The 12,894-nt window shown below is 44.2% G+C and overlaps 1 protein-coding gene across 1 annotated transcript; it reads left to right on the top strand.

Moving 5' to 3' along the window:
• The first annotated feature begins 1,403 nt into the window (after window positions 1-1,403).
• On the top strand, window positions 1,404-6,400 carry LOC137605497 (rho-related GTP-binding protein Rho6-like). Its single transcript, XM_068330214.1, has 5 exons — window positions 1,404-1,620; window positions 2,026-2,113; window positions 5,395-5,504; window positions 5,610-5,744; window positions 5,821-6,400. The coding sequence occupies exons 1-5, from the start codon at window positions 1,507-1,509 to the stop codon at window positions 6,064-6,066; spliced, it is 693 nt and encodes a 230-aa protein (XP_068186315.1). The 5' UTR covers window positions 1,404-1,506; the 3' UTR covers window positions 6,067-6,400.
• The last annotated feature ends 6,494 nt before the right edge of the window (window positions 6,401-12,894 follow it).

The raw sequence follows: 12,894 nt of genomic DNA, 5'->3' as shown, positions 1-12,894 counted from the left end.
TGAATGGGGTGTGCTACATAAACATATGTGCCCAAACGGTTGAATGAAAAAAATGATCTAATCTTCACACGACTCATTTCCACTGGTCAGGAGAGTAAAACGAGACACAGTCGACATCAGAGAGACATTTTCAAGTCGGTTCTGAAGGTCTGGATTTAAAGTCCGTAAAATCCTTTAAGCGAAATGACATTTAGTTTCCAAGAACAGGAAGCCGTCTACGACACGAGTCAGATATCAGACATTTAACCGGAGAGATCACATTTCCCACAGACAGAGAAGAATTCCCCTTGACCTTCTGGATGATCATCGGATTCTTTGTGTTTACTGACAGGAATATTTCAACATCGTCTGACAAAACATGTTTAATTTTCTCGTCCAGAATTTTCTCGTACAGTAGAACCGTCCAGTCAGTAAAATAACAGCACGTAAAAAACCCAGAGGTCTACACCAGAGGTCTACATCAGAGGTCTACACTCAGAGGTATACACACAGAGGTCTACACCCAGACGTCTACATCAGAGGTCTACACTCAGAGGTCTGCACCAAGAGGTCCACATCAGAGGTCTACACTTAGAGATCTACAACCAGAGGTCTACACCAGAGGTCTACACCAAGAGGTCTACACCCAGAGGTCTACATCAGAGGTCTACACCCAGAGGTCTACATCAGAGGTCTACACCCAGAGGTCTACACCAGAGGTCTACACCCAGAGGTCTGCACCAAGAGGTCTACATCAGAGGTCTACATCAGAGGTCTACACTTAGAGGTCTACACCCAGAGGTCTACACACAGAGGTCTACACCCAGAGGTCTACACTTAGAGGTCTACACCCAGAGGTCTACATCAGAGGTCTACACCCAGAGGTCTACACCAGAGGTCTACACCCAGAGGTCTACACCTAGATGTCTAACCCCAGAGGTCTACACCCAGAGATATACACCAGAGGTCTACACCCAGAGGTGTAACCCCAGAGGTCTAACCCCAGTGGTCCACACCCACTGGTCTACACCCGGAGGTCTACACCCAGAGGTCTAACCCCGGAGGTCTACACTCTGAGGTCTACACCAGAGGTCTAAACCAGAGGTCTACACCCAGAGGTCTACACCCAGAGGTCTACGTCAGAGGTCTACGTCAGAGGTCTACACCCAGAGGTCTACACCCAGAGGTCTACACCCAGAGGTCTACACCAGAGGTCTACACCAGAGGTCTATACCCAGCTGAGGACGGAGGAGACACCCACGCAGGTTATTGTCCACCGTCATCAACACTCAACAGGAGGAGCCCTCGTGCACGCCCCTATCCGTCTCGTGCACGGCCTCTCAATCCCCCCCCCCCACCTCCTCCGTCTCGCGCGCTGCGCACCGCTGATTGGTTGGCGCGACCGTATAAACGTCGCAGTGCTCCGCTGCTCTGCCCGACTCTCCGGCTGGACGCCGTCAGGACCGCAGCCGGTTACCGGGAGGACCTCCAGACACTCCGTGACGTCAGTCCCACCGGTGGTCCAGCATGAAGGACAGAAGACCCGCGTGCGTCTCCCGGTGCAAACTGGTGCTGGTCGGTGACGTCCAGTGCGGGAAAACCGCGATGCTACAGGTGCTGGCGAAGGACTGCTACCCGGAGGTAGGACGCGCCTAACCGCCGCTAACGGTCGCTAACGGCCGCCAACCGCCCGCCGGGTTCTCCTGAAACGTGATAGGAACCAGTTGTCAGATCAAAGAAACGTTCTTCCTCTACGGGGACTTTTTCTTATATATTCCTAAAGGCATCATCAGTCAAAGGAGATTTGATTACGTATTTTTTTTATTTTTTTTTTATAGGGTTTATATTTTCATAAAAGGCTGGATAAAAATACATTTTTTGCGTCATTGTGAGATTTTTCAGCTGCAGGCACTTTAAAATGATTTTAGGTTAAAGTTAATGGTGTCATTTCTACTGCTGGTTCTAGTGGTGTATAAATGAGTGTTTCTGTTGAATCTGTTTGGTGTCCGGACCTTTTTAAATCTTTCTCCTCACTGTTTCCTCCAGACTTACGTCCCCACCGTGTTTGAGAACTACACCGCCTGCCTGGAGCTTGAAGACCAGCGAGTGGAGCTCAGTCTGTGGGACACCTCAGGTGATGAAGCGTCTTCATTCTCAACCCGTTCACACACAGAGGTTAGAGGATCTGATCTCCAGTCGTCCTGGAGTCAGTCCACACAGATGAGGTTTGATCCTGTCAACAGCTGTTGTTCCTCCCAGGGTTGCTTTTGGCCTAAAGTCCACAGTTTTGTGTGAAAAATAAAGTTAGAATAAGAAAATCTATTAATTTTTAAAATAAATACCCCAAAATCAAAATATATCATAACTCCATAGTAGAAATAAAAAGACTGGTTGATTAATATGCGTTGCTGATCGACCGAAATCTGTTGTAAACTGCACTATGAATAAAATAAATTAAAAGTTTTATTCTTTCCCTGTTGTTTAATTAAAGATATATTGGAAGGTCTCACCAGTAACTGTGGGGAGCTGAGTAGAATAAAATTCAAAGACAAAACATTAATAATCTGAATCATAATGGAAAAGGAAAGTAGTGAATAGTGTTTGTGTTCTTTAATCCCTAATCTCTAATTTTACTGTTCCTGAGAACAGGAGCTGGAGGGAAACGGGATCAATAACAAGTCATCCTCTTCCTATTGATATTTCATAACAGGGATGGCGGGGGCGTTTTGCCCAGAGGGTTTGGGGCGTGGGGGTTGTTTCACTGGGGAGGGGGTTGATGCCTCCTCCATCCAGGTGGTGGAGTCTGGCTGTGTGTGTGTGTGTGTGTGTGTGTGTGTGTGTGTGTGTGTGTGTGTTTGTGTGTGTGTGTTTATAGCATACAGTCACCAGCGTCCGATACTGATGGAAAGATATGCGTGACCCCCCCACTGCCGCATGGTGTGTTGCCTAAAAGGTCTTATGTAACTGGAACCAGTGCTGAACTGATGTGTGTGTGTGTGTGTGTGTGTGTGTGTGTGTGTGTGTGTGTTTATCTCCCACGGAGGTAGAACTATCTGGACGGTCACTCGTTCCAGAGGAAACGTTGCATAACATATTTTTACATCTGCAGCACCAACAGCAGACAGTTCACGTCCCGTGTGACGCTTCTGTCTTTATTATCTGTATTTATACCCTCCATTGTAGTCAAGTTATTTTTTATAAAAATATAAATAAAATCTCTCAATGATTCCAATAATTTTTTGCGAGGAAACGTTTAATTTTTTTCCAACCAAGAGTCTGAAAACTGAATTTATTCAACGTGAAATCACAAGAATGTCAGTTTATATTTATGGAAATGAATTCAGAACATTTAATCTGTTGTTAAATTGAATTTTCCTGCCGTCAGCTGATGGAGGACCGGCGTCTCATTGGTCCAGCCGTTATAATGTGTGATGATGCTGTGGTGTAAACACGACGGATGTGAAGGCTCCACTTGTTCAGACCAGACAGCCCCGTTTGTGTGTGTGTGTGTGTGTGTCTGTTCAGGCGGTGTGTGTGGGAACGGTTGTGTCCTCTTCAGACCTCTCTGCCTCCTCTTCCTCGGAGCCTTACATCAGCCTGTGGTGATGCTGCGAGAGCTTTAGATTCAACACGTTACTGATAGCTGGTGGTTGTGTAAGCTGTCCTACATTAAAACACTGAGCAATAGACATTAAAATATTAAAATAAAGGAATGAGACCAGAATATATGTGAAAAAGTCAAATATTAATTCTACTCTAGTTAAATTATGCATTTTTGTTAATTATTAAGTTAGTGCATTTTTATTATACTTATTTTACAATTCTTTTTAATAGCAATCAATTTGTTTTTTAATCTAGAAAGCACATCTGACAACATGATTTGTCACTGTGACGGTAAAATGCTGCACTTTATGGCACACATACAATATATATGCTAATATGGGGTGTGTAATATGCTTGTGGACCTCATCAGCGCCCTCTGCTGTTTATGGACTTTCTGCTTTGTTTCACACAGATGATTTATGGGTAACAGACTTTTATTGGTTCTTGTTCAGAGCTGGGGAAAGAAAACATTTTGATTAAGAGCTTCTCATGCAAGAAAAGTCGTCCGTGTGACCTTTGACCTCGGAATACATTTTTTTGTAATCCCATGTATTATCATTTAGAAAATAACGTAGACAAAAAAAAACAAAATGTAATGAGTTTCAGGAACTGGCCGCATTCCAAACTAATCTGACCTATGCACGGGTTTTATGGCAGTAATTAATTTTTTCTTTATTACCTCAGGAGACAGACAAATTCTGGTTCCAGTGGAAACCAATTATAGGCATCTGATATAATTACACCCGCTTATATTGGCACGGAAATCTTGTGAGGCACCTTTGGCCCCTGGAGGAGGAGAAGGAAATTAAATCTTGTTGCTGTGTTGGTGGTGATCAGGTGATGGGGGGGTGGGGGGGTGGACAATGGAGGGCGGACATCCTGCTGTCTGTTTATAGCACAGGAGGCTTCCTGAGAACTTAAAAACAGAATGCTGGGCTGTTTGTGGAAATTTAAACAAAACAAAAAAATCTTCACGTTGTCATGACGACGTCATCGTCTTCTGAGACCATAAATGGTCTGAGTTACCTGAGTAGTGAAGTTTAGTAACTATTATGTAACTAATAAATGTAACTAAATGTAACTCAGTGTAATGTAACTAAATGTAACTACTCCTTAATGTAACTAATAAATGTAACTAAATGTAACTCAGTGTAATGTAACTAAATGTAACTACTCCTTAATGTAACTAATAAATGTAACTAAATGTAACTCAGTGTAATGTAACTAAATGTAACTACTCCTTAATGTAACTAATAAATGTAACTAAATGTAACTCAGTGTAATGTAACTAAATGTAACTACTCCTTAAAGTTAAATAACTGAATTTATTACTTATTCAAGTTACAAACATTACAGTTAGACAGAAACTTGTCCAGTTATTAAAACCACAGAACTCCATCAATCAAGGATCAATCAAGGATCAAACTATCAATCAATAAAGAAAAATAACATCAGACACAAGTTAGGACATTAACTTTGTTCACAACGTTTTTGTCAGAGTTAAAATGGGCTGAACTACTGCATTGTGGGGAATGTAGTTTTGGGTCAAAGCACACTTTTGACCTATTTATTTTTAGACGCTGACCTTTTATTCACTCGCGGGCCACATTAAATGATGTGGAGGGCCACATTTGGCCCCCGGGCCTTGTTTTTGACACATGTGATCTAAACCTACACGCTACATACAACTTTTGGCGACAGCATGCGTGACGTTTGCGTGTTCCGTGTGACGTTCCTTCACCCGGTGGAGATTGGTCTAACTGACGCTGGAGCCGTCGCCCCCCCAGGACTGACGTTCTCCTCTCTGTCCAGGTTCTCCGTACTACGACAACGTCCGCCCGCTCTGCTACAGCGACTCGGACGCGGTGCTCTTGTGCTTCGACATCAGCCGACCCGACACGGTGGACGGCGCGCTGAAGAAGGTGAGAACACCCCACGCTGATGACATTCACTCAGGGGGTGTGTGTGTGTGTGTGTGGGGGGGTTCTCCTTCAGTAACCAGACTGATGTTTCTCTCCTGGTGGCAGTGGAAGGCGGAGATCCAGGACTTCTGTCCCAGCACACGGATCCTCCTCATCGGCTGCAAGACCGACCTGCGCACAGACGTGTGCACGCGCATGGAGCTGTCCAATCAGAAACAAGCCCCCATCTCCCATGAGCAGGTTCGTTCCATTAGTCCCCCCCCTCCCCCCATTCCTGATTGTTCAATCTGGAGTTAACCCCTTCCTGTCCCGTCAGGGCTCCTCCATGGCCAAGCAGTGCGGGGCGGAGGCGTACCTGGAGTGCTCGGCCTTCACGTCGGAGAAGAGCGTCCACAGCGTGTTCCGCACGGCGTCCCTGGCCTGCATGAACAGACTGCAGCCGGCCGGTAAAACCAGTCCGGCGCGCCGCCTCTCCAAGAGGCTCCTCCACCTGCCGAGCAGGACGGACCTCCTGTCCTCCACCTTCAGCAAGGACAGGTCCAAGAGCTGCTCCGTCATGTGAGCCCAGACGGACCGGCAGAAGGACGGGTCTCCAGCGGTTCTCTCCCTCCCTTTATCCATCGCCACGGCAACAGGAGGACAAACTGATGCGACTCGGCCTCACATGAACAACCGAACGGTCCAGGACGGACGTGTCGAGACCGTCTTGAGCGTGATGAAGTCTTCATCGCCTGGAGCGTTCGCGTTCATTTACCCATCGGGATTGATTTTAGCGACGTCACACCAGTGATGCATACTGTAAAAGCTGCCTAATGGATTCCAGTATTTAAATGTTCTCCAGCACAAAAAGAAATTCTGTTTTTTAAAATATTAAACAACCTTTTCTTTTAACACAACCGAGCCTGGAAGGAATTATTTTAATGCGCTATTGAATAAAGAGACTTTGAACTTTCTAGATTTGCTCACTCTGCTTCTCCTGCTCCAGTCGCTGATTTAAACTGAATAAGTTGAACGTTACCTGAGATACCCTCACTGGTGGACAGCTTTATTAACGCTGACTGGAACCAGACAAACAGGCTGGTCCTGTCTGGAGTTTCTATCCCCTTTATCTTCTTTAAAATATCCTCCAAAGACATTTTATTTGTCGTCTTTTATCTGGTTTCCTCCTGGGGCGCTCGTGTCTTTGGGTGTTCTTTCGTCGCCGTTCTTCTGGTATTGTTGGCGGCTCACAGCTCGGCTGATGGAGGACCTGATGATTAGTGAGTCTGCACCGAGAAGCCCGGAGATCTCTGGATTCGCTGGAATCTCACGTGTCGCCTAGCAACAGTGTGAGCAGGGGCAACGTCCTGGGAGAGAAGGAGGGATGCTGTTGAGAGAGGACGCCTCACCTTTGATTTGTAGCCTCTGTCAGACGTCTGCAGCGCGTGAACGACCCACCTTTAGCATCACCATGTAAATAACGTCCTCTGTCGTCGGTCTCTTTCCCGTCTGGTGCGTCGTTCCGTCATAAAACTCCTGTTTGCTTCCGCAATCAGTTTCTCTCTCGCTCCAGATATTTTTGGTCGTCTGTTTGTCAGAAATCCTCCCAAAAAAAACCAAAACATGACTGGATGGTTTCAACTGTTTTACTGAATTCTGTGTTATTGTCAATCTTTACTTCCTTTAAATCTGTGTTCAAATAAAAAGCGTCTAAAATTCATTTACGAGTCGGTTCGTGTATTTATTTCTGGATTGAGAGCTTTAATATTGAGGCTTGGCGTTCTGATGATCGTACTGATCACATGGTTTGTAATGAGGATCATAGATCACTACCCACCCTGCAGTCCGGGTGTGTTTAACTTTATTTGTGTCCTTTGCAGCTGTTTGAAGTGAGAATAAAAGATTATTTGGGTAATTTCTTGGAATTCAAGGCTGTTTCTGTGAAAGAAAGCCTGATAACCTGCTTTAAAGTCTATTTAGTCTGAAACAAATCAGAATGTGTGCTTTACTTCTCAGGTCAAGGCCACAGTGACCTCAGGCTACAGACAACACTTTATTGTGTCCTACTGTAGGTCACGAGGTCGTACGAGACCTCGTGACCTACAGCTGAGCTAGCTGATGGTGCTACCGACACAACATGTAAAACCAGCCTGTGGAAGTTCTATCACTGAATCCCATCCACCTCTACCCAGCACACACACACACACACACACACACACACACACACACACACACACACACACACACACACACATGCAGCCAATCAAAAGCTGCATGTGTGTTGAAACTCCTTCCTCAGGTCTCCATTTGTTCGGTGGTTGAAAGCTAACAGATGTTTAACCTTCTATACATTCTGAGACATGAGATTAATATACATTTAGGTTAGTTTAAGCCTAGAAAAAGTAGAACCAAACCTCAGATTGTCTCCATGATTTCTGATCTCCTCTTTGGAGACGGGATGAGGTGGAACGAGGGGATTTGGCAGGATGGGACGAGGACAGGAAAAAAGGGGATCATACCCAATAGGATGGGATTCAACCCAGTGGGAGAATGGAGTGTGTGTAATATAAGATAAGAAGAATGGGATAAAATGAGGGATGGGACTGGATGGTGGTGGATAACAGAGGATGGGAAAATAATAGATAGGATAAAATATGACAGCCAGGAGAGTAGAGGATAGGAGAGGATTGGACCGGCGGTGGGAGACAAGAGGATGGGATAAAGTTAGACAGGATAGGAAAAAGGGAATAAGAATAAAGCGGAATAAGAGGGGATGGTAAATATGAGAGGAGTGAATGGGATGGAAATAGGAGCTGATGGTCATTTTATATCAGAACATGTAGCATTATTCCAGCTACATGTCAGCATGTATTTAACGGGCTTTAAACTCCACAGAATGACTCAGATAATTTGGCCTTGGTTCAATCATTTCCTGGACATTAATTCCTGGTATTTTAGTTATTTATCTGCTATGGATAGATGACAGACTTGTGATTGTAGCTCCAGCTGATCGTTGGTGTCTTCGCCGCTCCTCGTCCTCCTGCTTTCTCCTCTCCATCCATCCTCCTGACCTTCATCACTGGCTTTGCTTTGTCTTCCTCCTGACTGATACGGCTCCTATCAGGATCTCCCTGGCCGTGTCCTGCTGATGACACAACATGGATAACTGAACGTCTGTCGTTCCTCAGGTTTCGCGCAGGATACAGCGGTGACCCCTGACCTCTGTACCGTCTGCATCACCAGCCTCTGATAAATGAACTCCCTTATCCAGACAACGCTGATTTAAAGCAGGTTTAATCGTCTTCCTGCCTCTTGCAGACGGATTCATGCACACGCATCTTTTTCACTTTATTAACAATTAAATATGTTTTGAGGAATATTTCTCTGAGAATAATGATCATGAACTCATCATTTGTGAAACTGTAGAACAACCTGTGTTCCGTTAATTCTAAGAGAGAACCTGCTTCGGACTGACATGACTGGGATGTCGGTCTATTGATCTGAATTTATTGATCGTGTTTATTCTCTACACCTTAAACTGTGTGAAAAGTTAAACTTCTTCTCTCTAGCGTCTCCATATGGACGTCTGCCTTCCTCTGGTTTAGTCCAGAAGTGTTTGTCTCTATGATGACATTCCTTTCATTTCCTATGTGTGTGTGTGTGTGTGTGTGTGTGTGTGTGTTTATATATATTTTGTTCTTTTTTTCCCACCATCTTTCACACTAATCTCACGTCGACCTCAAAGCCCACTGAGGTTTGGTTTGACTTCTCCTCTGGTCTCCACAGGCGCCTGAATCACAAAGGAAGCTTTAAGGTGGCTTTAATTAATTCTTAATTTGAATTTCTTCAACTAAAACCTGCTATAATTATATATTAATATTTTACTTACTGTGGTTATTTCTCTCTCTACTGTTTTTACGCTGATCTATTTCGTCTGCTTCTTCTTCCTCCCCCTGCAAAAGGACCAGACCACATGAGCCCCAGCAGCAGGAAACAATCCCAAACGAAAGCTGAGTGTGTGTGTGTGTGTGTGTGTGTGTCTGTGTGTGTGTGTGTGTGTGTGTGTGTGTACGTATTGACCGTCAGATTATTCAGATTAGGCTGCTCTGATATGACAGGTGCAGATGGGGGGTGGGGTGGGGGGGGCTCTGTCTGTGAGCTCTAGGCGACTCAGTGAGGCACACAGACATCAGCAGACGGCGTGGTAGCCTCGAACGCCACCGACCAACTCACATTAACATGGAACGTCCTGACATGTGTTCGCATTTACATTTCAGTGAATAACGTGTTCAAATGAAATATCACAAAGCCTGATCTTCAATTTTTAAATAACATCTCTATAAATCCTGTCAATACTGTGATTGATTTAACCCTATGTCCCCCAGTCATGTGTGTGTGTGTGTGTGTGTGTGTGTGTGTGTGTGTAACTACTGTATGTCACCCAAGCCATCCAGGCGTGATGGTGAACATGTGCATTGGTGTGTGAATGGTTGTCAGTGTGCTCTGTGTGCTCTGAGCAGTTTATCTCCTCGGCTCGGAATATTTTTCTTTGTCTCAAGTGCAGAGAGGTGAGGAACCCCCCCACTCCCCCCATTCCAACCGGAGAATAGAACCCACATCCATCCCGTCCCTCTGCCCCCAGCTGACATATTTTGACACCTTCACCTTCACCATATCTGCCCCACCCTTCATGCCCATGTGCCCTGTTTGGCACCGCCTGGGGGCATGTCAGGAGTGGCTGCTCCTCCAGCGTGTTAATTAGACACCCACCCCTGGCATCAGGGAGAATGGGGGCAGGAGGGAGCCGTGTTTGAGGCAGAGGAGCTGCTCGGGGTCGGGGTCGACCAAAATCTGGATGAAAGCTCAACGCAGTCCAATCAGAACGCCCAGAGGGGCTGTTCCCCCGCCCCCAGAACTCCTGGCTGTTTGCTGATTGGTACAGGTGTGTTCAGGATTCACACAGCGACTACAGGTGAGGTCACAACACATTCCGTAATTCATGCGCTGGTTCTGCTGGAGCTCGTCCACCATTCCCACAGAATTACTGTACATCTGACATCACAGGTAACCTAGCAACAGTTCATCCAGACATAAACAACATTACAATACTTGGTTTCCTTCAGATATGGATCTATTCACTCATTCACATAAAGCCCAGAATTATCTGTCATCAATAGAGATCGACCGCAAAGAATTTTGGTGTTTAATGCATTAATAAATTACTTTTTTTGCCTGTATAGAGAAATAATAATTCTCTGATTATGAATCAGTTTTGTTGTTTTCATCTAAATGCTCTACTCAAGCAAGTTCAACACTGTTCCCACCAGAAAGACCAAAGACTAAACAATTTTGCTTGTGAAAATTATATCAAAATTGTTAATCCTAATAAACTCATCTTAAACTGAAGCACTAAATTATCATTTTATGCATGACCTGATTGGAGCGACCGCAAACATGCTGTTAAAAGATAAGAGCAAAACTCTTAAGATGGTGTAAGCATGTGAAATACGACACCAGTTGACTGGGAGGAAAAAAATAAGGTGAAATAATTCTGTCCTGATAAAAACTGCTGATAAAATCATTAAATCATACATTTAAACTGCTATTTCAGAAATATTTAAACTCTTCTGAGGTCACATGAGAAGCACCATGTTTGTTTGGCCAACAGGGCATTATGGGAGTTGTCAGCATCATTAGCACTTCCTCCTGATTCCAAGTGTGAATGGTGGTGGAACCTTCTGGGCAGCCGTGGTAAGAGTGCGTCGCACGTGGGCGAGATGTGTTTCAACACTTTCATGAAGTCCCAATTCAGAGGAGACACTCATACAAGCCGGGTGCATTTTAATTCATCATGAATGTTGAATGCTAATGTACTGGACATGTAGGGGCAGATAATGACGCCCACACATCAGGGCAACAACTCGTCTCATCCAAGTTTGATTACTCAGCTAAAAACATCCTGAATTGCTCACCTGCCCTCCAGTTTCACCTGTTAATCACCTGCTAATCACCTTCTGCACAGCTGCTCCTCATCACCACTGTATGTAGTTCTCTATGAGCCCTAGACCCTGATCCAGTTCTTCTCTTCACCTTCTTTGCATTCCATGTTGGTGGTATGGTGCACATTTGACATGATCACCCCCAGTTACAACAGATCGTCTGTATTGTGTCTTTATTCTTATTGTGAGCCAAAATGTCAGCTGTGGAGAAAAAGCAGTTGGTTTTGTTATCTTGCTTATACCCGAGAGTTCAGAGAGAGTTCCTAAATACGGTAGTCCCTGAAAATGACATGTTTCAGCAAGAAACCTGCAAATATAACTAATAACTTCAACCATGGCTGCATTGGAATAACACTGAAGCCTCCATTACAAATATACTAATGCCTTAGACGTAGAAGTAAGGGTATGAGACATGAAAAATTCATCATCCATTAAATGTGCAGCTTTCATCTTCAGAATTCACTTCAAACTTGTTTAGCATTCAATAAAATTTAATCGCCGAAAACAATGAAATGCTTTTCTCTCCCCTGTATCTTTCCCCTTTGTGGTTTTCTATTTTTTATGCCATCAACTTTGATCTGCTCCGACTGAAACTGTTTCACCTTCAGAAGGTCTCCAGAAATCTCTCTTGATCTCCCCTCGGAAGAAAAGGCAAGCCCAGAATATGAATCAGCATCAAGCCAACCCAGACTGTAGTCGAGTGCAGCAGCATCTAAAATGTCTTTTATCTGTCTGCAAGAGTTTGCACACACATACACACTGGAGAATAGATTAGATTACAAGAAAGGCATAGTGTGGTCTCTGCACTAACAGTGCTTTTTGAATGTTAATCAGCTGCAGATAGTCTCCTATATTGAGCAGAGAAGCATATTTCATCATACCTGACCGATAGCCTTTGGTCAGAAACAGACTGATTGATCTGGTCACTCCAGTAGACCTTTTTCTCAGAACTATAATTCACTATTGTTTAGATACTCAGATAAATTACATCAATTCTACTCTCTGTGGCGTAGTTGTAGCAGCAGTAGTAGTCGGAGTAATAATGATGATGATAATAATAATAATAATAATAATAATAGTAATATTAATAATATTGGATTGAATGGATAGTTATAAAAGTTTTATTTCTGGTAAAACTGCCAAAAAAACCTCGGCCATATCATATTTGATCAAGTTCTGGTAAAATTTATGTAACAAAATAAGCATCGTGCTAATTTGTTACACGACTGCCACCCTGTGCCTAAAATAGCAAAGAAAATGTGGGGTTTTTTTCTCTCTTTTTGATCAGGCACTTAGTTGTTTGTGGACCAAACATCCGGGGGCCCGGAAATAAAGTAACCACATCGCAGGGAAATGTAGTCAAAAAGACCTTTATTGGTATTCTGTCTATAGGATTCAGGACTACGATTCCC

This window comes from Antennarius striatus, chromosome 2 (assembly GCF_040054535.1).
Source record: "Antennarius striatus isolate MH-2024 chromosome 2, ASM4005453v1, whole genome shotgun sequence".
Lineage (NCBI taxonomy): Eukaryota > Metazoa > Chordata > Actinopteri > Lophiiformes > Antennariidae > Antennarius > Antennarius striatus.
The sequence above is the reverse complement of the archived record's forward strand: the minus strand, read 5'-3'. Positions and strand labels throughout refer to the sequence as shown.

What these genes read in the sequence shown, in the direction of transcription:
- LOC137605497 (XM_068330214.1), top strand. Translation starts at nt 1,507, where the DNA reads ATGAAGGACAGAAGACCCGCGTGCGTCTCCCGGTGCAAACTGGTGCTG. An exon ending in CGAAGGACTGCTACCCGGAG is followed by an intron (nt 1,621 to 2,025) that starts GTAGGACGCGCC and finishes TGTTTCCTCCAG; the next exon opens with ACTTACGTCCCCACCGTGTT. An exon ending in CCCCCATCTCCCATGAGCAG is followed by an intron (nt 5,745 to 5,820) that starts GTTCGTTCCATT and finishes CTGTCCCGTCAG; the next exon opens with GGCTCCTCCATGGCCAAGCA.